The following is a 26,146-nucleotide window of genomic DNA, read 5'->3' on the forward strand; positions in this document are numbered from 1 at the left end:
CATGATCCTGTGAGTGAGACTTTACATGAGAAAATTTCAGTGGTACCTCTGGTCTGTCTAGCCTCAACATCAGCACCCTTTATTCTTTCCAATTCTAGTGCTGGGATTTGTAAGAGGAGCTTTAGAGTGACAGGCATTCCAAGTATCTCTCCATTTTGGCCTCCTCCCCTTCTCCCTCCTTGTCAGGCTATGGCAATCGATGCTTCAGACATTGTATTTGGGACTGTCACAAGGGTTGATAATGCAAGGTCTCTGGAACAAAGATGGACAAAAGCACATACATTTCAAAGTGATGTTGGCAGCTGCCAGTGATCCTAGAACCTTAACCTATCTGTGGTCTCCTGGACCCCTGTGCAAGTTAGCATATCTTATCACCTTTCAAGAATTGTCATGATTGCCAGTGTGGTAGCATCTTAGCCTATTTGACTGTTCAGTCTTCATTCATTCAATGGGAGCAAGACATTGAAAGACACCACCAGTGGAAAGTACTACTAGGGTGTCTTCCAGAAATGGATCAAACTATGAGGAATGCCTCAACTAGTTAGATAGTTAAAGAAGTTCTGCTGTAGGATTCTGTGCAACAGGCCTAGAGTACAGATGCTTTCTCATTCCAGTGGATGGAAATCTTTTTATGCCTTTCCACCCTTTCAACTAGTACCAGAGGTTCTTCTAAAACCCCAGAAGGACTACCAAAAGATAGTGGTGGGTGACTCCCTTTGGGCCCAGGCATTTGTGATTCTAAAGTAATTTGATATTGGCCAAGAGGAATTACCACTGATTCCCCAATTTGTTTCTTACTCTAGGCCTATCTCTATACTTTATGTCCTACAAGTTACTGAGAGGCAGTGTTTGCCTGACATACAAGTCATCCTTGGATCCAGCTGTGATGGACCTTCTGCACTTTTGCAAAACAAACAGCATCAGAATCACTAGATCCTACGATTTAAATTTTGCTTGTGACATAAATAAGATATGTTGGCAAGACACATTGTCTCAGATGATCCCCATGCTCTGTAACAGGTTTCCCATCCATGTGGATGAGTCCATAGCTAACCTTGACCAATGGATTGGAAAAAAGAAATTCAACCTGGGCCTGGACCCCATGTCACTGATATACACAGGCATACAGTAATGCCCAAACTAGCACACCACCCACATAACCTATAGAAACTTGCTAACTAACATACCCCCTCCTAATAAAAGCCCATGATGCATAGGGAAATAAATAGGTTGGATTGGCTGACTAGGCTGATAAAGGCCCTGGTGATCATTAGCCTAGTATGTAACTATGAATCTATGATGGGGTTGTTTGATGCAACCAGCCCCAACCTGTACATATTTCAGTCAACTATCTGGACTATAAAGTTTGAGATTTTAAGCACCTTTCTTTCTGAGGAAGTGCAGCAGGTACTAAAGGAGGCAAAGTACCTGCTATTTTAAAGTCAGGTATGGGTAAGTGGAGAAGTTTTTTAGCTGGTGCCATACTAAGAACCAGGGCCTTTATGGCCTGGTTGCCTGTGGTTCTAGATTGTTTGTCTGAGTTTTTGTCTTCTGGCTGGCCTTATTCTCTATTAAGTTTCATCTTTTGTCCATTTCTGCTTGTCTGCCTTCGGACCACCTCCCTTTTCTACTTGTTCTCGAATCAAGCATTTTTTGATAGTGTTTTTTCTTTTGTATCCACCCATAAAGCAGGTGGCTTCTCCAAGGGATTCTAACTTTGTGTCTAAAAAATGGCACTTTTCTTTTTTTTTTTTTTTAACCAAATCGTTAAGCTATGTGAAGTTATTTGGAAAACTGTGCTTATCCTTGCTCTGCGTTCTGTAACAAGAAGAGCTAAGTTATAAACTCCCATGGTGAGTCTACTCTGAACTCATTTTTTTTTCACAGGCACAGGGTTTCTTGAAAACAAGTCCTTCTTTTAGGCCTTTTTTCTTGGTTTACCTTTATCCATAAGGTCATAGGTGTATACTAGGCTAACAACTACAGGGGCATTTTTAAGCCTAGCAATGCATCCAAAATCTCTGTCACGTTCTAGTACCCTTGCTAAATGTAACCAGGCTTGGGTGGTGAAACATTTACAAAGCTTGGTGTGGGAGAGGAATGATTTTACAGGCTGCCTTTGTCCATTAGTGACATAAGTGCCAACCTAGGGATGAATTTCCTATTCCCCATCCAGTTGTCCAAGTTACACATGAATTGGGTTAAGGAGGAACTCTGCTTCACATGGATGGAGAACCTTCCCAGAGAAGAAGTAGTCAACTGTTAAGGGTGGGTTGTCAATATGATAGTTGCCAGGGGTGGATGACTTCCTGAAGGATACTATAATGCATTTCTTGGCATTTAACTTTAGTCCATGGCTTTGACACCAGTTGTTCATCTGTGTCAGCCCTTCCTGGAGAACATTTGTGTTGGTGGACAATTCTTTGACAACCCTATCTTTTCCAGTCAAGCTGGTCAGCCAGAAGCCATTGGCATTGGCTTTGACTTCAGAGAAGTAAATGCCAAAAAGGAGCAGTCCCAGGACCGATCTCTGGAAGACTTCACTTGTGACTGGCCTCTTTGAAGAAGTGCACTCCCCAGTTCTAACTTCCGGGGTCCTGTCTGTGACATAACGGTTTGAACCTACCTTCTTAAGTTTGTCAACAATACCCAAGAGGGGTGTTGTGTAAAATACCTTGACCAGATCAAGTTAAGCAGTGTTGAACCATTTTGACCTCATCCATTGTTTTAGTGACTTCCTCAAAGAAGTCACCATGATGAGTAAGCATAACCTGTCCTTGATTAAATCAAATTGGGTTGGGTCCAGTGTCTGGATAAATAAGGATCACAGTACAAATTAGATAAATAGTCTGCCAGCAGTGCCACATCAGATCACAGATGAGCCAAATGCAGGTTTAACAATGCTAGACAACTCCTGCAACCATGTACGTGAAAGGCAAACAACCAAGCACAGTGCCAAATAGCAGTACTATTGGTTTTACGTCCAGCTTTCACTCAGCAGAGTTATCCCGGGTTAACTAGGCTGGGTACTGGACACCAGCTGGCCAATAGCTTATTGACCCCTGGCTGCTGGGCTTTATGGTGTGCACACACTGCCCAGTAAGGGCACATACACCCTTCCATCCATTAGCATAGATCCCTGGGTTATATTGGAGTAGGCCGGGTCCTTAACCCACTTATCACCAGCAAATACCCATGCCCGTATGGCGACATTAGTGAACATGGCCATGTCACGTAAAACCATATTTTACACCATCGAGTGGTCTAGCCATGGCATGGCACACAGTCTGTGATCTGTGCACTCCTATCTTGAGGATATTGCGCACCACAGTACATGCCCAAAGTGGTTGGGCTGTACAACTCTTACCCCTGTAGGACACCATGTAGAGTCTGTGCTGCTGCCCACAACTCCATTCATTGGTGAGTTTGAGATGGAAGCCCTCCGCATGTTTTTCGGAGGTGGGAGGAAGCCCACAGAGACACAGGGAGAACATGTAAACTCCAAACAGGCATTGCCGCAGGTCAAGATCGAACCTGTACCTTGTGAATGGGAGGTGAAGACCTTAACCAATATGCTAGCTGATCCAATCTATTATTATCTCTCTCTATTCTTTTGAGAACCTAACAACAAGGAAAAAAAGAATTCTATTTACTCTGGATGCCCACTGGCAGCTCAGATACTACCTGATATTTATAAAATCCTTCAGTAAGGCCAGTTAGCTGCTGTTTCCTGTGAAGGTAAAATAAAGGACATCTAGCATCAAAAGCATATGATTTCTTCTGCTGTTCCCACCACACAAAGATACTTCCTTGCAGGATTAGTGTCTACTTTGCCAGGGCTTTGGCCTTCTTCTATGGCTTTTTAGAAAGGAGTGGGCTTTAGAACTTTTCCAGAGCCAGCAACATATGCTCCTGTCCATTGTTGTGATCACTCAGCATTGTACTGGCATGGCTGTTCACCCTTTTCACTATATTAGCTCATTGGAAAGTTAATCTTTATTTTTTCAAAAGGAAATTATTTCTTAATAAATTCTCTGACTTTTTATTTTTGATAACCGGGCTGACCTGAGAGATGATTCAGAATGTTCATGGGTTTCACAATGGGATGATTTTATTTTTTTTTTTTAATGATGCTTGGAAATTAAATCTTTATTTGTATAGATCCAAAGCACAATTCACAACTTTAAAGAAGTGGAACTGTTCATAGAGCAACAAAATTTTATAAGGTATAACAGACTGGAGGTCCAGCAAAATGTAGCAGTCCTTGAAATGAAGATTAATGGGTTTCTAGAGTAAAAAAAAAATCTCAGGCTTTAAGACGTCTTAAGACCTCTGCACACCAAAGTTCTTAGTGCAATTATTTAGACAGCAGGTAACATCCAGAATAGCGACTAAACTGAGATGTCCAGGTTTTCAGCACATGTTGTATTCTTTTTTGCAGATATTAGACAGTTTTGCTTTTACTCACTAGTTTTTGATATGGGGGTTAAAGCATCTCAATACCAAAATAAGTTTGCAGAGCATCTCTTACAGTTGTTATCTTAGTGGTACAAGGAAACCTTCTACTGAAAGACATCTCCCCTGCTGAGTTTGTCAAGGTACTTCAAGTACAAAGTAAAGGTGAGATACCAGATCTTGACAGTATCCCTTCAGAGGCATATGCCTGGTGCGAAGACAAGTGGGTATATCAATTCTGTAAACTAGCTAACATTTTGTGACATGGCTCCCCACCCCCGTTTCATGGAGGGAGGAGCCAATATCAATAATACTGAAGCCAGGTAACAATCCAGCGAATCTCATATCTTTATTGTTCCATTTCAGCTTTGAATCATTATTATAAATTGTGCTTCCTGGCTCATGGAATGGCTAGGTTTATGCCTTCTGTTGTTTATCCTAATTATTCAGGTTTTATACCTGGTAAAACAATGTCGAATAACGTACTTAAAACATCACATTTGATAGAGAATGCTTGTATTACTAAAGTCCCATTAGTGTTATCGAGCTTTGGTGCTGAGATGTTTTGGTAGGTTAGAGTAGGAAGGAGATGTCTTTTTCAATCACTCCAGCACTTTGGATTTCCTGACTCTCTTGTCTTTTTTTTTAATCAGAAATCTATATTTCATGACTATTGCTAGGATAAAGCTTGGGAATTGTCTTTCATGACGTAATAAATTAACTTGAGGCATCTGACAAGGTTGCCTTCGTCCCCTATATTGTTTGCTTTATATGTGGAGCTCCTTGGATACAGGATTCATGCTTGCTTGCTGGAAGGAAGATAAAGCTTTTTCTTTATGCTGATGATTTATTATATTTGAATATTCCCATAGTGGGGTTTAACTCTATCTTTGATCTTTTCAAACAGTTTTGGGGAAATAGGTTTAAAATTCTGCTTCTTCTTCTTCTTTCGACTTTTCCCGATTAGGGGTCGCCACAGCGGATCACCTGTCCGCTCATGATTGGCAGTGGAGTTTTACAGTGTCGAGTTGCCAGCCCGGTACCCAACCTTCCACAGAAGGCACACACACGCACACACTCACACCTAGGGCCAATTTAGAGTTTTCAGTTCACTTGCAGCATGTCTTTGGGATGTGGGAGGAAACTGGAGCACCCAGAGGAAACCCACGCGACCACAGGGAGGACATGCAGACTCCGCACAGAAGGCATCCCAGCCGAGGATCGAACCAGAGAACCTCTTGCTGGGAGGTGGGAAATGGGTTTAAAATTAGTGTTTCAAAATCCAAAATGGTGTCTACAATCATCAACATCAACAGAACAGTTTGGAAGGACAGGTATATCTTGCAGAGGATACCACTGCTGTGGAGCCAACTCATTGTCTGCATAAAACAAAGTTCATCCCTTCCCATATTCAAGTGTAACTTGGAGATATGAATGGGAAACAAAACATTTACCCCAGTGCTTCTAATTGAAAATTGGTGCCATATGTATTTGGGGTTGTACTTAACTTCATTCCACAGAGATGTAACAAATGCAGTTGGAAATTATACTAGAATACTTGAAAAGTATAATTACTGCAGAATTTTCTCTGGGTTTGTAAAACGGAAGGGTTACACTGCACTACAACTTGCAGCTTTGAATCTTCTTTGTTTAGCAGTGAAGAAATGTATTACAGGAAAGTGGAAGCAATATAACCCCCCTTCAGAAGTGGATCTTAAGACCTTTTTAGACATTAGAGATATGTATTGCCATAGTACCTCCCACAACCTGAGTCGAAGGAGTTTAAATAAATGAGATACACTCTCTACTTAAAGAGCTTTTCTTTTACTCCCTATAAAGTCTAAATGTAATTTGCCACAAGGTAAATCCACTTTATTTATTGCATACCTGTTAAGATATAATTTTATATTAGACTTTGTAGGCTGCAGTTTAGACATTTTGTCCTAAAGGTAATGTCTCCTTTTCATGCCATTTGCATACTAGACAGCCCCTGGGATTCAATAACACCCACACTGAGTGTACACCGTTCTGAGTGAACAGACAACACAGACACAATTCATACCTTCTTCCTTCTAATTTTAGTTTTGCTACTGATATTTGTGCAGCTTTAAATGCTGACTGATTCATAAAGGTTACCACAAAGTGTAGACTACATGTTCACTTAATGTAATCTGTCATATTGACTAGAAAACATAAAAATGTGATAAGAATGTTCTTGAATACATGTCATGTACATTTAGTGTATACTTTATTGAATATGGCCCAATGTTTATTTCTGCAGTTCAAACTACTCGTAGAACATTTGTGTTTTCTTTTTGCATCTCCTCTTTATTGTTCAATTTTGTTAACTCCGGTTTTGCACAGAAGCTGTGAAATTTATCTTTTGTTTTTTATAACTGTTATTGCATTCTGCAGTTAGAAGCTTTAAAATAAAGTTGTTGGAAAAAGAAAATTAAAATAAATAGGTTAAATTTATGTGGCTCAAAATGCATTGATTCTCTGTCAGTGATGTTTCCTTGGGCATTGGCTTAAAGCCTGATACATTTTACTCCTTTGATAAAAGGAATATTACAACCTTTTAATCCTGGCTTGAGTCTAACAGGCATCTGCAGTATTACTGTAAAATAAATGAACCAGTTCCAGAGTTTATGTCATAAGCAGTGCTCACTGACCAACATACCAGTGTACTTGAGAGTCATGTATTGGTATTAGTATAACAGTGCATTTTTATATCAGAATTGCTTTTGCTAACAGATATGAGTACTCAAGAGTGAAGTGGGAATAGATAGACATCCAGTGAAATAAATCTTTTTATTCTTGTGTGTGTTGTGTATGTCATAGAGCAAATTTATGTAACACTCCACTTCTAGGCACAATGATCTGTTTTCTTCCCTGGTCTCAATGACAGCATCCAGCTCCTGTAATATTTTATCCAGTCAATAGTAGATCATTTTAATGAACAAGTCAGGAATACCCCCAACTGATATGCCTGAAGAAAAACAGAAATCTGAAAGATAACTGCAGAGAGCATTTCTGAGCTGAATCCAAGAATTCCCATTGTCCAACTTGAGCCAGTAACAGACAGCATACTCTCTCCCTCTCTGTTTCTCTCTCTAAGATGCAAGAATTATCACTCATATGAGTCAGGTTCTGGGAAACTGAAAACAAAGAGGGACTACCAAAAAGAAAAGGGAGGTAGACATTGACATTTTTAAAATGGCCTAATTAACTTCATGCTTGAAGACTGCATGAACCATTCAGGCAGCAAATACTGCATATTCCTGATAAAGTCAAAGACTCATATGGATAGTAACAACCAGTTTTTGCAAACAGTAATGTACTTTTAACTCTTTCCTGGTTGCTAGTCACGTACTGCTACTTGAAGTGCCACCTTGCAGCCTTGGACCATCTGACAACTCTATTGAGGATGTGTAAAAAAAAAAAAAAAAAAACTTGCTCGCTTTTTCTTTTTTTCTAATAATTTTTCTCTCTGGTTGAAGGTGTCACTGCTTGCACATAGTCTCATTCCTCACATATGCAGTACAGTCATATGGTTAGAGCTCTACTGATCTTGCTGACAGCAGCGGGTTGAAAGTGATAAATAGCAGGCAATTTAAGGGGGCCATTTAGAATTTTGTGGCACCTTTGTATTGCAGGAAATAGTATTTTCTGGCACAAAGCAAACAATTGAGAGATAAGACCTTAATACTTCAGAGGGTGGCTGGGTTTAAGACTGATATATTTATCCCTTTGGCTCTTGTCTTTTCTGAAAATCTTGAATACATATTCATTTGGGGGCATAACCCTGTTTGGCTTTTACATAGTGTTCCTCTACTAGGTTTAAGTGGGTGTAGTTATTCCCAAATGTTTTCATGCTGTTGCACACATTTGGAAATCTTCCTAGTATTCCATATTTTGGATATTCACTCTTTTTCTTTTTTTGTATCTAAGAAGTCTAGATAGATGTCCTGTGGCATTTCCTGCACTACCAGAATGTTCAACAAAGTGAAGATTATGACAGCAGAGACTCTTATTGTTTTGTTCTTTCTATGAGACTGGTTGCTATTAGCTCTTACCCAGGTATCCCATTGAAAAACCCTAACCTGGCTTCTTCCTCAACTTAAATTCCTGGCTTGAAGGAGTTGCTCACAGAAATCATCCACTGTTTTAATACATCACTCGTCTCCAGATGAATATTACTGGGCACTGTTGAACATTGAGCCTTGTCTCTTGGAAAGATCAATAAGTCTGGGATCTGCTGTACTGGGCTTTCTTACCCTACATGATGCTTCTCCTTTTGTGTGTGATGGAAATAATGGCAGTACCTTTCTTTCAACACTTTTTCACCCATATTTACAGGTGAGTCTTACACTGGGTCCCATCTACTGTTTACAACTAAAGAAATTCCATTATGCTACGGACCTGTTTTTAATCTTAAATTCCCACTGCTGTTTCACCCCATTACTTAGAATTGAACTTTCCTTTTCTCTCTCACCTTTGTAAAAGTGTTCATAGATCTGTAGGCATCAGAGAGTTGAGGGAAACTAACTGCAGCATTGCATAAGGAGCGTTGGAGCCCATTGAATAAACTCTTACACTTAAATGTCTTGGAGCATCTCCTGGAGCCAAAACTTTGCTTTACACTCGGATAGATGAATACGTGTTTGGGGGCAGTGGTGTTGGGGACGCACTCTTAACTTTTTGTAAGAAAAAAATCTTGGTGTGAGAAATTAACCATCAATCATTTTATGGTGGGCCATATTCCAGGAGATCTGAATTTCCTAGGAGAAGTAGTAAACAGACCTGAGCACACGATTGGTAGTTTCTTATGTTCTACAGGCAGGAGTTGTTATGGGAGGGATGTAGGCTTGTCACTCCCAAGTTGGCCTTGGGGACGTATATATCGGAGCATATTTCCTTCATAGGAAGGGCATAACAGGCCCCCATGTCAATCTGATCCCTTTTGCATGGTTTGCTGGGACTTGAGCAGAATGGGAACTGGAACTAGGCTTCTCTCTCTCACTGGTTTGTTCTGGCTTTGGAGCCAGGATCAATGTGATCCTTATTCTGGGCATCTTTGCATGGGTCTCATGGTATCACTAAACATTTTACTTAATATTCCTATTAACATTTTTTAAGGAATCCCTAGCAATTGCATATTTTCCATCTTTTTAAATGTACCTATCCAGTCTTTTTTACATTGAATCTGTATCTTTTTTTTTATCAGTATGGAAGTTAGGCTGACTTGACCTTTATGTCTGTGTGAGGTCTGGACTGATGCCTTACCCATTCTCTTCTTTCCAGGTAGTCAGTTTTGCCAAAGGGTACTTTTTGTTGTCCTTGATCATTCTCCTTGTATCCGTTTGTTTGGTCACACTCACTCTCTTCCTGTGTACATGAAGTAGTATGTTCCATGACTTAAGTGAAGATGGCCATTACAACTACTCTTTGCAAGAAGGCTGCCTGTATTTTACCCTTTCTCTCTCTCTCTGTAGAGCTTCTCACTGACAGGTGCCACTACTTAGGCTTTCTTGAAAATTCATTTTCTCTTACACTATTTTGTAAATGAATGGGAGGGGGTCCTGCTGTGGCGATACATTGTAGTGTGCATCTGTCAAGTATCTTTGGTCTAACTTCTCTTCCAGTTTGTCTACACTTTCCTGTTCTTACTCTCATTCCAAATGGAGACACAGTCCCGCTGTTTTACTTTCTACAGGTGGTATAGATTTCTAATAGTGTGATAAGAATGGACCCCATTACTGAGTCTCTGGGTATAATTAGAGTTCATGAAATTAATATTGCTCTTCTCAGCACTCGCAATGTGCCCAGAATTGCCTCCTCCTGTAATTCATATGGGGTTACATGTATCTGTAGCATGTTTAAGTAGAGTTGTAAATTATTTTTTATTAGTCCTGTTGCTCTTACTGATGTTAGAACTAACTTTGTGTCTTTCTTCCAGATTGCTCTCATTTCTGCTTGCAAATCCTGATATTTTATGACTTTGACTGTCTCTGTACATAAGGTTCTGTAATCACTGGGTGTAGCAGTTTCAGTTATCAATGTTGCTACTGTCTTTTTTTTTTCAAGGACTGCTGTATCTAGTTTTCTTGCATCTATATTTTTAACTCTGATTCCATGTTATTTAAACTTTGTCATTCTCTCTAATGCTTTGTGGTTCATGTTTCCAACGTGTATCAGCTACTTCTGTATTGTAATGTTTGCACAATCCCCAGTACAACAGTATTGCCACATTATTGTGCCTTTCAGTATACAGGCCCCCTGCCTTGATCATATAATATACCCTGCAACAAGATTTGTGACTTTTTCCACTTCTGTTTTACAGAACCTGCATTTGTCTGTTTCATGTTTTCAAGGGACTTTGTAAACAAATATGTATGTAGTCCACTATCCTGGGCCACCATTATTAACCTTTCATCTTTTGGTTTCAGTTCAACTCTCCTTAATCATTCTTGCATCAAATCTTAGTCAATGTGTACTTTCCACTACACACGTGGACTTTCCAGTTTTTTTCCTTCGTGTCTGATCCTGTTCCTTATATTCTTTCTTTTGTTTTTTTGGGACATCATCTGCTGTCTTAATTTTTTTTCTCCTCCTGGTTTAATTTCCGTTCCTGCTTGATTCCAGAATGCTTCTATTAAACTAAGTAAAGATGTTATCCTAGACTACTACTACTCATGTTTTAAAACTTTCACTATGTGTGGATCTGAGGAGGTTAGCAAATATGTATGTAGTCCCATGATTGCAGATCTATACATGTAGTCAGAATTGAGACGGCTAATACCTCCTTCAGACTGAGGACTATATAATATTGGTATAAACTATTTTATATATCATTTGATAAGCACATTCCAAAGACATGCAGTAAGTGGATTAGACACACTAAATTGGTTTTGCATGTGAGTGTGCGTATGTGTGTGTGGGGGAGAGTGGTGGAAGAACAACCCTGGGAGGGCTAGCCACCCAGCTGGGTGGACATTGGCTCTAGATGAGTGCCATTGTTGAAGTAGTACCCTAACTCCAAGTGCAAAAATGGGGAAAAGGGATGATGGACGTATTTGAGAAGCATGAAGCATTTTTCTTGTATTCAATTGATCCAATACTTTTTGAGGCCAGTCAGTCATCCAAAAACTCTAAGTTAAAACAGGAAGAGCAAACAGATTTATAATTTGAACATTGTTCTTGGACGTCAAGGCAGTTTTCAATATTAGTTTTAGTCTTCTGAACTATTCCTTACTGAGCTTTATTCTCATTTGTTCATGTTTTATTGCTGACCCTTCACCTATTCCCAAATACTTATACACTCCTTTATATCACATTCCTGTCCCAGGTTGATATTTTCTTAGTGCTGCAGCTTTCCCCTTTTAAATTTTGGACTTGCACATTTATCTGGGCCAAATGCCATTCTTGTATCATCAGCAAAAGTGTTAACAATTTGTTGTTGGGCTTTCAACTCATCATCTAATGAATTGTAGTATTTTAAGTCACCTACAAAAAATTTATGAAATGTCTTTAATGAAAACTGGTTTGGTTTCTGGGACTTAAAAATGTAACCATAGCATAATCTGTTAAGTAAACAGTTTAATGGGTTAAGAGCAAGACAAAACAGCAGCACTGACAAAGAATCACTCTAAAAAAAATAAAACCTTTGAATTATCTGTGGGATAATAATTTGCCCTTTGTCATGGCTCAGTTGTAAAATGGTTTCACTGTAATGTACTTGATCAGTGTAGGGTGTATCTTATAAATCTATAAGCATTCCATTATCCATGAATGTGGCATGTTACTTTTTTTGTAATCTATCCATGCCATACTTAGATTCTTTTCTGTTTTACAACTCTGTTATGGCTTCGTTTAGCAACAGATGAACCATTCTTCCATATGACTTTCTTTTATTACCATTTTTGTTTTGTTGCCATAATTGCATTATTTTTAAATGACCATAAACTCTGTATCAGTTCCACTAGTTAAGGTGTTTACTTCACAGATACAAGATACAGAGTTTGAGTCTCACCTTTGAAGGGAAATCGGCTAGGCTTAAAATGGCTTGCATGGGCAGCTAGCCTAGTACTATGAACTTATAGTGTATATATTGTCAGGAGGCAAGTTATTGAGGATGACTTGCAGGTATCATAGGAAGTTACCAGGCTAATGGCCCTGGGGCCTTTACAAGCCTAGCCAAGTTCTACCCTTATTTCCACTGTCATATACATATACAAACATGCTTGTATATAACTATACTGATATATATGTATGTTTTTATATATGTATGTGCAGACCAGATTTTTTTTGCTACTCTCTAGGTTTTTGAATGCCTCCGCTTTCTACAAGGTGTTCTCTACCACTGTTGTCATTTACTCTCAGGGACTGGGATCCTTTCTTTGTCATTGCATGTTTGACCGTTTTTATTTAATTTTCCAGGCCAAGGTGTTCCCTTTTCAAGGTTTTTGAGTAATTCTTGGAGTACCTTTGTGTGACCTCCTCCTTTGTTATTGGTACTTCTCCATGGTGGTGGTCCTTTTTACTGCTCTTTTATGATTGCAGATAAGTTTGCTGTTAGCCTTGTCTTGACCTCTCTTCTTCTAAAGGCATGCTGTCCTCCTGACCAGACTATTCCTTGCTTATGTCAGGTCAACCAGATGTTAGTGTGCATATGCTGCTGTTAGTAGTCACCCCATTTGGGATCAGTTTCATGTTCTGTTGCCTCACTTCCTGTGTCAGGTTAACACATTCTTTTCCCTGGATACCCTGCTTACATATTCCTTGTCACCACACACAGGTGTTTAAGGAGTATGACTCCATTCTTTCAGGAGACAGTCTATCTCTGGTGTCTACTGCTAGCTATTTTATGCATTTATATTTTGAGGTTTTTTTCAGAGGTTTCGGTATTTAGACTTATCCCTGGTAACTTCTTTTCTTTAGGAAGTATACAAAATAATATCTACTAGGGGTACCTTCATGGCAAACCAGTCGTCCTCTTATATAATCCTTTAATTGGTGTCTGCCTGAGGTCATATTCTGCTATGCCTTTACCCAGTGTTCCCTTTGGAGATGGTTGCTGTTCTTCCTTTCAGCTTGTACAGCTGTGTCTTGTTCATTGACTATATCATTCGCCCCTTCTTACCTCATGGCACTCCGTCTTGGTTTTGGTGAGTCAGTTAAGTCTTTCAAGGCAGTTCCATCTCCCTTGTTTGCTTAGAGGACTTCTCAAGGTTCTTTGATCTCATTGCAACCCCCTTCCTCTGTCTCACTAGATATGGTAGCTTTTCATCATCAACCCCCTTTTTTCCCATTTTCTGCATGGGGTTAGGGTATCGTGTCAACTGTCGTCATCGCTGTCTATTTAATGCCAGTCTCCTGCCTTCTTCGACACATGCTTGACTGTCAGAGGTATTCTTTCACACAGTCCAGCCATCTCTTTACTGGATGCCCTTGTTTCCTCTTGCATTCTTCCTTTCTATCCCAAATCTTCTTCACCAGATTGCCTTCTGGTTTTCTGCACTTGTGCCGAGACCACCGTAATCTGTTCTCTGTGACCTTTTCTGTAGTTGCAGCTACATTGGCTTCTGCTCTTGTATCCTCATTTCTTTGTCCCACAGTGTGCACACTACTACCTGTCCCAGGCACTCTGTCTCCATCACCTCTAGCTTTCTAAACTGCTCTGCCTTTACTGCCCAGGTTTCCATACTGTACAGTAGTACTGGTCACACCACTGTTTTATACACCTTACTTTTCAGCTTCTTTGGCATTTTTCTGTCATATACTACACCTGACACTCTGTACCACTTGGCTGCATCCCCTGTGATCTCCTCATTCAAACTTCCCTTCTCCTCGGTCATCCCTCTCAGATATTTGAAGCTGTTAACCTGTTCCACTGTTTTCCCTTCTGTCTCAAGTCTCGGCTTCTTCTGAACTTTCACCATTTGCTGCCATTACAACGGTCTTATCTGTACTCAGTTTCATCCCATTTGCCTTCAGTTTTGCATTCCATTCCCCTATCCTTTGCTGAAGTTCTTACTCAGTGTCTTCTTGTAATGCCACATTATCTGTATACAGCAACTTTGTTGAACTGTCCCCTCTGACCTGCTTGATAATGTAGTCCATCACAAGTATGAACAGCAGTTCCCTTTCCAAAGTGCATTTCTTTGCTGTGGCTATCATTCAGTGTCAGCTATCATTAGACTTGCAACTTTCTACCTTTTATGATATTATTTTCTGCCTTTTTGTATTTTTTACAAACAAATTTATTGTTTTATACACCTTCATTTTCTGAAGTGGATTTGCACAGTAGCACTTGGTTTGATTGTAGATCACCGAAATGTGTAAAATATAGTTGCATGGCAAACTAATTCATTAATTTCTTTAGTTTTTTGTAACCCACTGCCTGCTGACTATCAGCTGCTGCCACCTATGAGCCCTTTCATGCCTCATGGGAGCAGAAGCCATCTCCTTTCCATTTGTTCCGTCTTGAGACAAGAAACAATCACTGGGACATTGTGTAGTTGGACGTAAGAATCTCCCAACCCCTTGGCTCTAGGAGTGCCTAAAACCACCCTATGGCTTCTGAGGGAAGCTATCAGAGACCTGTAGGAGAAAGAGGAGCAAGTGAGCTTCCCTGCACAAGTGCCTCCTGACGTATGTAGCCACTTTGGTAGAGCATGTATCTGTGGCCCACACTCTGTGGGCTGCACTACCCAGAACTCCCACTGGGTGTCACCCAAACAGTAAGCCAAGCTACCGCCTCTTTTCCAGAATGGGCTAGTTGTATGCCACTCACATCCTTCCGCTAGTCCCCCCCCCCCCCAGCTCCCATGCTTGCTAGTTGAACATGGGTCATCTTTAAAATGTCTTGTCTGCTTGCTATTTATTTAATCCATGTCTTTATGTGACATTGTTGCAGAGGAGATGCAGTTTTAACTTAATACTCAGCATTAGCAATTTGTTCCTGCTTTTTTTGGATTTGATGGAACTGATATTAATTAGATTGCTTCTGTTTTAGGCAGAGTTGGAGGATAAACTTCAACAGCAGACAGCATCATTAACCCAAGAACTCACAGAAGAAAAAAAACAGACTTCTGAGTTGCAAAAATCCTACAGTGATTCTCAAGAAGCTCTAAAACATCTTCAGTCTGATCTTTATGGTAAAGAATCAGAGCTTTCTGCTATCCGACAAGATCTCAAGGCAAGTAACTATTAGCAAAACTTGATAAGGGTAGAATGTTATAGCTGAGCCGAAGGTGCTCATTGTCCAAGGGGACCCAGATTAAAACATAATAATGCATAATAAAACAATACATACCATGAATTTACAATGGAGTGTAATCTATATTGTTAAACAGTATTGTTGAAATTCAAAACTTGGCAGCTTTAACAGTGTTTTGAGTATACAGATTAATCAGAGTGAGTGGCTTAAAATAAGGGAGACTTAAAGAGAAAAAGAAGCATGGGTTAGTGGTAAACTAAGGTTAATATGCAAATGAGATAACGAAAGATTAGCAATGTTTTCATTTTAATTGTAGTAATAGAGGCATTTGAGAGAAAGGAGAATTAAGTGAGATAAACATCATGCTTGGTATTTTGGCCCAGCAGAGAAGGGAGAAAAACATTAAGATAAAATTGAGAAAAGTAACAGTCATCTGGTAAGAATCTCAGCACATTGCACTTGTAACATAACATTATTTGAAGGGGGGGACTTATGGGATTTATTCAAAGGGAGTGAGGTATCATCACTTTGGCGTTGTGAATGTGGCAATGTTTTTGTTAGATCTGAATTCTAACTGTAGACTACCAGTTCAATAAAGAGCATTGATTTTTGTGTAGTAGCTTTTGTTTTCATTGGGCATCCAGTGATTGCTGGGTAGTAGTTGGGCAGCAAATGCTGCTGTTTTGTAGCATGTGGCTGATAGTTTTTTCATAAACAGATGTGTTAACATTACCTGTGTCACTGCATCCATTGAGGAATCTGGGAAAAAAGGTAGTGCTGGCCAGTGCTTCTCAGTTGCCAGGGGATAAGCATTTGTTAGTATGATACAGCAATCCATTGTTTTTGCTAAGGTCTTTTATGGCAGCATTGGTATGTTCTGGGAAGGTGAGTCTTGTGGCCAGAATATTTGTAATTGCAGTAGTAGTATTTTTCACCTAGCTAAGGATTCTAAGTTCATTTTTTTTGTTTAGAATTAGGTTGCAGTCTTCTAACCACTTAGCATGTGTGTGTATGGATTATTGCATTTATGATTGTAGGATATTCTTGCTTTTGTCATTATATAAAATTTTGCAGTCATCAGCGGACTGTGGACATTTAAGACCTTTAGTGTGTTGCTCTATGCCATTTGTAAAGATGATAGAGGAGATGACCTAAATGGAGCTTTGTGACACCCCTGTTGTTGCAGTTAAGATTTGGATAGGAACCTTTGTCATGCTGCTGTTTGAGTCTTATTTCTGTAGGATTGGAGCCATTCTGTCAGAGAGCAGCAAATTGATTTGAGTCTGTGTTTTAAAATGTTATGATTGATTATATCAAATGCTTTGAAAAGATCTAGAAAAAGAGCTGCAGTAACTAGTCTTGTCACATTGGGTAGCAGTATGATTTCCTGTTTTGATTTTGGTTGTTTGGTGTACTCTGGTTAGGTCTAAAGCCATATTGGTTGTTTTTTGATGTCAAGTGATATTTTTGCAGTGTTTTGGAGAGAGGGGCTGATAACAGAGATTGGTCTTTGGTATTCAGTTTTCTGTCATTATCAACATTAAAAAAAAGAGGGATTACTTTAAGTTCTTTCCAGACGGAAAAAATGCATTCTCAGAGGCTGCTATTTATTGTTAAGGATAGAAGGAAATTTTGGTTGTTAGAGATTTGTTTTAAGAATGCAGATGGCAGTTAATCCATATAATACAAGCCATGTCCTTAAATTTTGTTTAGTAGCTTTCTTGTGGCTTTGACAGTTATGCATGTGAAATAAAATTGGGACATCCTGTAACATAAGGTGCTAGATGAACAGTTAGTTTTGGGCGAGGTGGAAGGGATTTCCATTGTTGTTTTGAAGTCATTTTATGAATGATTGCTTTATCTTCATGACTGTGTGTTACCTTGTATGCTCATCATATTTGATCACTGTTGCATAGCTTTAGCTATATCTGTCATATCCTGCCAAGGATATAACAGCTGGATAGCTTCCAAAGCTTCGGGGCATCTTCCACATGCCCAAACGGAGCTGACTAAAAGATAAGTTTGGGTGTGAAGTCCTTCAGAGCTTTACTGCCACCAAACAGTGCTGCTCTCTGAGGTTTTCGAGGATTGACTGTCGGCTTGTGCTTTCCTTTGCTAAGTAGATAAGCTCCCTTTGGGGGAAAAAAATTTAATTTTCTTAATTTTGTTGGTTTTTATTACTTTCCTCTTCAGGAAAGTTATTTAAAGCTAGGACTGTTGTGTTTTAATGGACTTTCTCAAGACTTAAATGGAGCACTCTTAGTTTAAAAATGGTGTTAATTAACTGAAAGCATTTTTTCTGTGGTAAAATTGTTTATTTTACTTTTGTGGGGCAGGCATGGTGTTTTAAAGTGCCTTTCACTGTGTTTTTCTGTCAAAAAAGTAACTTTAGTGGAGTGGTAATGTTTACTGGCAATTGCTGCTCGTCTTCCCTGGAAAAGTGGCACCGTTTTTGGCTTGACCATGGATCAGACTAATGGTCGGTTCATGTTCCAACCACAAAAATAAAAAATAAGAACATCAGCCACAGGTGGGTGACTGTGCTGTGGCCACTTGTTGTACCTCAGGCCACTTATCTTTTACCCTTGATCCCTCTGGTGTAGCACCTACAGCCACTGTGGGCAGTGGGTTAGCCACATCCTCTGTGGCCGTTGTGGACCCATCAGTGGGAGTACCACTCTTGCTGTTCCTGGGAGTGGGAAAAAGGAAAGTTTTCATGTTGTGTGTGAGTGCTGTGCCTATCCCTGGGGAAGCTGCTGCTACCATTAATAAAACAGGTGACTCTATTTTCTCTGTCAAAAGAAACAGAAAACCAAGTATATATCTACTCCTCGATTTTCTTTGAATAAGAGTAGGAGTAGTATACTGGTTCTGGCTCAGGGTTTAAAAAAAAAGAGATTGATCCTTATTGTAAACTAGTTTCTGGTAAAAGAAAGAGGGATTCCTCTTTTCCTGAAGAGATTTAAGAATCTCAACAGGAAGATGCAGGGAAGGATACAATTTTTTTCTGTTAGATTTCTGATTCAGGTACAGAGGAGAGCTCAATTTCCGATTATCTCTATTTCTGTGTGTGTGTGGGGTCTCTTTCTCTGAGACTGTTAGAATCTGCCAGTGTTTTCATTGAGAGAATACTAAAGTTTTGCGGTTCATCAGAAAATAGTATGAGTTATTGCATAAGGATTGTCAGAACATACAGCCATTGCTTCTGTTCTGTCTGCTTTAGAGGGTGTGTGTGTTACTGCCTGTCTGCAGTTTTCCTGATAGCCAGCCAGCTGCCTTAAAAAGGGATGTATAGGGTTCCTCCGTCTTTTACATTTTTATACATTGTTACCAAACCTGACCCAGCAGCTATAGTTTTAGTTAACCCCTGTGCTGCTAAGCATTTAGTTAATTCCATTCCTACTTCTTCTGATGAGGATGGGAAAATTATTGATAGTTATGGGAAAAAGCATATACTTTTGCACTTTGATTTTTAGATTTTTTGAATGTTAGGCTGATATATTGGTTTGTTCTGACCATTTGTGAAAGTATGAGGAATGTTTTATCTGCATTTTTTTCATGTGAGAAAAAAATCTGCTTTAAATAACTTTCTTCTACTGCACAGGTCACTATTTATTGTTTATAGTGTGTGCATGACTGTGTTGATACTTCTTCTAGGGCTATGGCCACTAGTACTGTTTTGAGGAAGCTTGCATGGCTACATTCTTAGAACATCCCAGATGATGATAAAAATGAGATTTTAAAATTTCCCTTGGATAGAGATTTACTGTTTGGCCCCTCTGCTGCAGAGGTGATCAAAAAACGTGATGAAAGGGGCAAGCTGATCCTGGGAATCTCGTGATTTTTCAGCCCTCCTTTTCCAAATTTTCCAAGGGATTTGCCATTTCCTCATACAGTTTTGGCAGAAAAACAGAATAAACATTCTCAACAAAATACTGGTAAGTAGACATTTAAGAAAAAATGGCAGGGAGTTCCAAAAAGAAGAAAACCAAGGAGAGTCCAACAAGTCTGAATGATTGCTCAAGAGACCTTGTGACCCCATTCCACCCTGGCCCTTTTTCCCCCAAAAAAGTCTGAATCTCCATTTTCTCTTTGGAGCAGGTTGTTTCAGACAAATGAGCTCTGCAAATTATTCATCAAGGTTACAGATAGCAGTGGGAGGAAATTCCTCCTTTCCTGGGGCTCATTCCTAATCCTCCAGATCAGACCCTTGTTTCCAAAGATTCTTTATCACATGCTATCCTAAGGAGTTATAAAACTAGTTCCTTCCTCCCAGGTAGGGATTGGCTTTTTCTTCAGTATTTCTAGTGCCAAAGAAAGAAAATGCTTGGTGACAAGTTCTGGATCTTTCTTTACTAAACCAGTTTGTGATAGTGCCCAAATTCAAAATTGTCACCTCACAACGTGTTACCTTTTCTTTCTTTCTTTCTTCTGGTTTCTTGGCAACACTAGACTTAAAAGGTACTTACCACATCCATATTCATCCAGACTTCAAGCTTTTCTTAAGATTTTGGGTGTCCGGATCACTTTATCAGTTCTCTGCCTTACCCTTTGAAGTATTCAAGTGTCTAGCTCCAGTTATAGCTCACTGGAATCTAGATATTTTTAGAAGACTTGCTTATCTTTGCAGAGTCTTGTTCAAAATATCAGGATCCTCTGTCTGTCTTGGGTGAGAGAGCTCTTATACATGTTGGGATTCCATGAAAGCATTCAGAAGTCTATGCTGAGCCATCTGTTAGGATTGTGTTCCTGGGATGTCAACCATATGCTTTAGGTCAAAGAGCATTTCTTCCGCTGCAAGAAAGAGGTCTTCATCCAGGTCTGTTTCCAAGCTTTTTCATTCAGACTTCAGTCACTGTGAGGGAGTACCTCAGGATTTTGGGTCTTATGTCACCTATGATTATCATGATACCCTTGGCAAGTCTCCACACGAGAAGGATGTGGTGGTAACTGAAATCTCTCTAGTCTCAGCACCAACACCCTTTATCTTTTTAATTTGCAGTGCCAGTCAGTGATGTAAAGCAAGGCAGCCGACGTCATCACATCAGCCTTTCTTGCTGTGGAGCCTGTAGCCAAAGCAGTTCTCACGAGTGCCGGTCGGTTGCTACCAGAAGTTGAATTTCAGCTGAAAGCGTCTAAAGCTAAGTACCCCATTGGGGATCCTTTTTTCTTGCACTAACCGATGTTTGAAAAAATTAACAATTGTCTTGCCTGTGGAAAGCAAATCCCACACCGAGACTTACATTCTTACTGCGTCACTTGTTTTGGCCAAGACCACGATGTCCTTTGTTGCCGGTTCTGTGCCCTTTTTAATGCAAGAACCATTCACCGTAGAGCTCTTTTTGTAGACTGTTATTTTTGTGTTCCATCTTCACATTCCAATATGGCATCTGACAGCCAACAATCTGTGGCCATTCCGAAAAAAACGTAGAGATAAAGATAAAGACCACACAAGGCTAAGCCTTCGACGATGCTACTGCTAAGCAGGTAGTCAGTTCTCTGGAATTCAGTGAGGCGCTTTCACAGCCCCTGATGCCCAATTCGATATCTACGCAGGCCTCTACCAAGACTCTTTCAGAGTCCAGTATGCCGCAGAAATCTTCTTCGTCTTCTGACCCTTTGGCTGTCTCTGCCTTGGTTGGGTCAAGAGCCACAACACAGGCACCGGCTTCTGAGGAGGCCTTTCCCACTACCAAATCTAGACAAAAACCGAGGTCTTCTCAACCAACTACCATTTCTCTCAGACTGATGGATTCTCTCAGGCCTAGAAGCCAGGCCACTCCTAGGGAATCTGCTTCTAGCCATCACCTTGCTACTGCTCCACCACCCCAAGCACAAATGTTGGAGGATCTCCTCTCCTTTATCCGGGGTAGTCAGGCCACAACTTCTAAAAGGTAAGGGCACCCAATTGCAGAAATTATGACAGAACAGGATTCTGAGGAGTCTGACTATTCAGTTTTTGAAGAGGAACAGCATCCCTTAACTGCTTATGAGGATTTAGATGCAGAGGAATCCATCCCTTCTGCTTCCCCTCCAGAGGAACTTTCTTTTGGGGAAACCCTTCATTCCAAGAGGGAACATTTCCATTGGGAATCTCAGTACTTCCCACAGTCTAAGAAAAGACTTAGAGAGTTTCTGGACCTGCCCCAGCACTCTATTTTAGAAGTGGTGGATGATGTTTTTCATGAATCCAGCTTAGCCCCTGACGCCCTCCCGCCTGCTCCCAGTAAACCTGACAGGTACTACAGAGTACCAGATTCTCAGATACCTGTACAGAAATCCTGCTGCAGACCCAGAGGTCATTTCACAGGGACCTAAAGGAGCTAAGACTAGATCTGCCAAGAATCCTCTTCCTTCTGACAAGGACTCCAGAGCTCTGGACAGATGGGGAAAAAAGTATACACATCAGCATCCTTAGCTATCAGAGCACTCAGTTGTCAGTACCATATGTTAAAATATCAACACACACTTTGGAACTGTTAAAAGAGAAGATTGCTACCTTTCTTGACTGCCAATGCAAAAGAGCAGATTTAATGCACTCTGCTTGTCAAGTGGCTAAAACACTCATTTCAATGTGGGTATGGCACCCTAGAAGCCTCTAGCAGGGCAGCAGTGACACAATATGTTATTAGGAGTTATACATGGCTAAAGGAACAACCTCTCCCTGATCATGTCAAGTCTAAACTTATTGATGCACTCCTAGATAAGGAGCACTTGTTTGAGGAAAAAGCAGAAGAGGTGCTTAAAAAGATGGTAGACGAAGCAAAATCTATGCAAACAGTAAAAGATTTCTTTCAGGTTCAACCTCCCAGATTCAGCAGGAAGTTTCCCTCTAAGCACTGGGCCTTCCCTGCACCTAGCAGACAGGGCCAAGGTAAGCCCTGCCGGGGCAGACTATTCAGGCCCCTATCCCAAGGCCAGCAGAGAAGTAATTAATGGACCACGTCTGTCTCTATGGCAGGGAGTTCTAAGCCAACCTTCTATGGCAAACACAATGACTCCCCCACCCCCCTCTGCCCACCCTTCACTCATCGAAAACTAGGAGGAAGCTCTCCCTCTTCAAAGACAATTGGATTTCTGTAACAAAGGACCATTGGGTCTTAAAGATCATTTTTCAGGGATATAAATTCTCTTACTCCCAATTCCAAGAGGGTACCCAGACTTGGGCAGAGGCATTGAAACAGGTCCAAACTCTCATATCCCAGGGGGCAGTCTAACCTGTCCCCTCAGATCAAACAGACAAAGGCTTTTATTCCAGACTATTCCTTGTTCCCAAAAAAGAGGGCAGTTGACGCCCCATCCTGGATCTATCCATTCTGAATACCTCCCTGGTGGTCCCCAGATTCAAAATGTTAACTTTGCAGCAGCTGCTGCCTATGCTAACAAAAAATGCCTAGCTAGTGAATCTAGACCTAAAAGATGCCTACCTCCACATCCCCATCAGGGAATTGCGCAGGAAATTCACTTCAGAGCAGGCTCACAACACTTTCAGTTCTCTGCGCTGCCCTTTGGCTTATCTACTGCTCCCAGAGTATTCACCAAATGGTTGGCCCCGGCCATAGCATTCTGCAGACAGAGAAGTATGCAGATTTACCCTTACCTGGATGACTGCCTCATTCAGGCAGAGGGCAAAGAAAAGCTGCTCCAGGACCTTCTCTGTGTCACATCACTCCTAACTTCCCTAGGGTTCACCATCAACGAGAAGAAATCAAAGCAAAACCCCACCAAGAAGATAATTTTCTTGGGAGCTGTGCTAGACACAGCATCCCAAGTGGCCTTCCTATCACAATAAAAGCAGATTTTTCTGCCTCTCTACTTTACCCAGCTGGCTTTCAGAAGTCACCTCACTGTGAGGAAGTTCCTACAAGCCCTGGGATACATGGCATCTTGCACCCTTCTCATGCCTCTGGCCAGGCTTCTCATGAGAAAACTTCAGTGGTATTTAAAAAAACTTTGGTGCCAGCACACTCAGTCCTTAGAAAACTCTCTCCCTCTCATCCCATGTACAAGGGCTGAGTTTCTCTGGTGGGCAGAGGCCTGTGCCAGGAACAAGTGTCTTCCCCTCATCCTCCACCCTTCTGTCCAGACCATCACCATCAACGCCTCAGATATTTCATGGGGCTCTCACCTAGCAGGCAGGTGCACCCAAGGTCTTTGGGTTGCCCAGCAACATCACTTGTACATTAATCAGAAAGAAATGATGGCAGTACAAAAGGCTCTGACATCTTTCAAACCTCATCTCAGGCCAGGGGTTCTCCTTCTAAAAACAAACACCACAGTAATGTGGTATATCAACAAACGGGGGGGGGGGGACCCAATCTTACCCCCTGTGCAGGTTAGCCTCTGGCTTAAAGCCACCTCCATGGGTGTACACCTAATTGCCAAATATCTACCAGAGGTCAACAACACCCTGGCAGGTCACCTAAGCAGAAACTTACTGGACCCACATGAATGGCAGCTCCACAGGGAAATCTTTCTGCAAATCACTCAGGAGTTGGGGACTCCGGAAGTGGATCTCTTTGCCTCGCACCTCAACCACCATCTGCAAACGTTCTGTACCAGGGAGTATCACCTCCTAGCATGGAAAGTGGATGCCTTGACCTTCCCCTAGAACTCCCTCTTTGTGTACGTGTTCCCTCCTCTGCCCCTTATTCCCAAGGTACTGATCAAAATAAGGGAGGAGAGACCAAAGGTCATCCTCATTGCTCCAGACTGGCACTACAGCACAGCCTAACCTTACAGCCCCCCAAGCAGCTTCCCCGATCTCAGACCTCTTGACCTAGGTGAGGGGGAAGATGCTGCACCCAGACGTACAGACTCTCTGTCTTTCAGCATAGCTTATACCTTAAAAGCTAACAAGGAGTCCTTGTTAAGTAAACAGATCCTAGACATCATCACAGAGGCCAGAAGGCCCAGCACCAGAAAATCATACACATGGAAATGGAAAAGATTCTGCTCATGGAACCATTCCAAAGGAGCCAGTACCTCCCATCCCTCTTGTCTTGGATTACTTAGCCGAGTAGCTCAATTTGTGGCCTTTCTTTCTCCTCTATTAAAATCCATCCTTTAGCCATCAGCCATTTCTGCCCATTACGATTCAGACCCACCCCTCTTCTCTCATCCATTGATTAAGCAGTTCCTCAGAGGGGCTTCTAATATCAGACCTCCCAGAAGGCCTCCTATGCCACCCTGGGACCTGAATTACGTGCTAGGAAAAAATAACCTTAAAAAAAACGGCCTCAGTTGCAACGAGATGAAGAAAGATAAAAAATTCCAAATAAGTAACTAAGAAGTGCTTAAAAAAAGAGAACTTTAATTTAACAAATAAAAATAAATCATCCAGTAAGTCAAGCGCTTTCATCTCCAACCATTTGGAGACTTTACCAAGACAGTGCATGCCCCAGCTGCTAGTAAATTTATAATACAGAGTTAATTACTGCACCAATCAACATCCAGGGTTCATGAATAATTCATGAACAATGACTATTCCTACAATTTACATCTAATAATGTCAAATAACCACACATAAAACATTCATCATCCTAAATATTACCCACTATAATGCATATAAATACATAACTAAAAAATACATTATTAAAAAATCTAATAAAAACTCAACTCAATGGCCAGGCTTAAATGAATCTGTTGCAATTACTTGTTTTTTAAGATTAAAAGCTTTAGACAGATGATGCTTTTAAAGAAATGTTCTTGTAATTCTTAATAGTTGAAACATATGCATTATTTTTATGTCGTATATGTATACACTGCTGAATTTTATACTGTATCTGTTATGTATTTATACATGTATTTATTCATTTATACTATTTACTGGGGATATTTTGAGGTGTACAACATATAGGAAATGTTGAGTTTTTATTAGATTTTTTAATAATAGATTTTTCAGATCTTTGGATCATTTGTTCATTTCTTGCGAAGGTAAGAAGGGGCAACTTGTGTCAAAACAGACTATTTGCAAATGGTTGAGAGCATACAGGGCAATGACTGTTCAGTAATTTAGTCCAGTTCAGTACGCACTTTCACATCTCAACGGATGCTTCATCAGACTTTAATGAACAAATTGCAGAAAAATACTTCCTTTTATAAGTGCATCAATTAACCAAAAGCCAATTAAGCACATTGCACATATTTAAAGGTATATATACATAAATATGCAAAGTTAAAAACCTACTAAGATAATCCATCTAAAAACTTTTAGAAACATATAACAAAATGTTATTACACCTAACATAATTTTTACATATTTATGTATGATCACTGTTATAGTTGTAGCCAGTAGCCACTTCCTCTTTCCTTCCCCCTTGTTTTTGTTGTGTTTTTTTATGCCAGGATGTATGCATTTATTTTTTGTTCCAAGCATTGCCATTTCAGGACTCAGCTTTCCTCTTTCTGCTTTCAGGAAATCTCTGAAGGTCTTTGCACCCAAACTTGTCTTTTAGTCAGCTCAGCTGA

At 40.4% G+C, this 26,146-nt stretch overlaps 1 protein-coding gene across 1 annotated transcript in view; it reads left to right on the forward strand.

The window, feature by feature from the left end:
• Positions 1–26,146, forward strand: part of EEA1 (early endosome antigen 1) — a 1,728,461-nt gene that overhangs the window by 1,364,366 nt on the left and 337,949 nt on the right. The window contains exon 23 of the mRNA XM_044087190.1: positions 15,473–15,655. Coding sequence (XP_043943125.1) covers positions 15,473–15,655 — 183 coding nt within the window. The remainder of the gene's footprint in view (positions 1–15,472; positions 15,656–26,146) is intronic.

This window comes from Protopterus annectens, chromosome 11.part0, assembly GCF_019279795.1.
Source record: "Protopterus annectens isolate FY-2018-M chromosome 11.part0, PAN1.0, whole genome shotgun sequence".
NCBI classification, from domain to species: Eukaryota; Metazoa; Chordata; order Ceratodontiformes; family Protopteridae; genus Protopterus; species Protopterus annectens.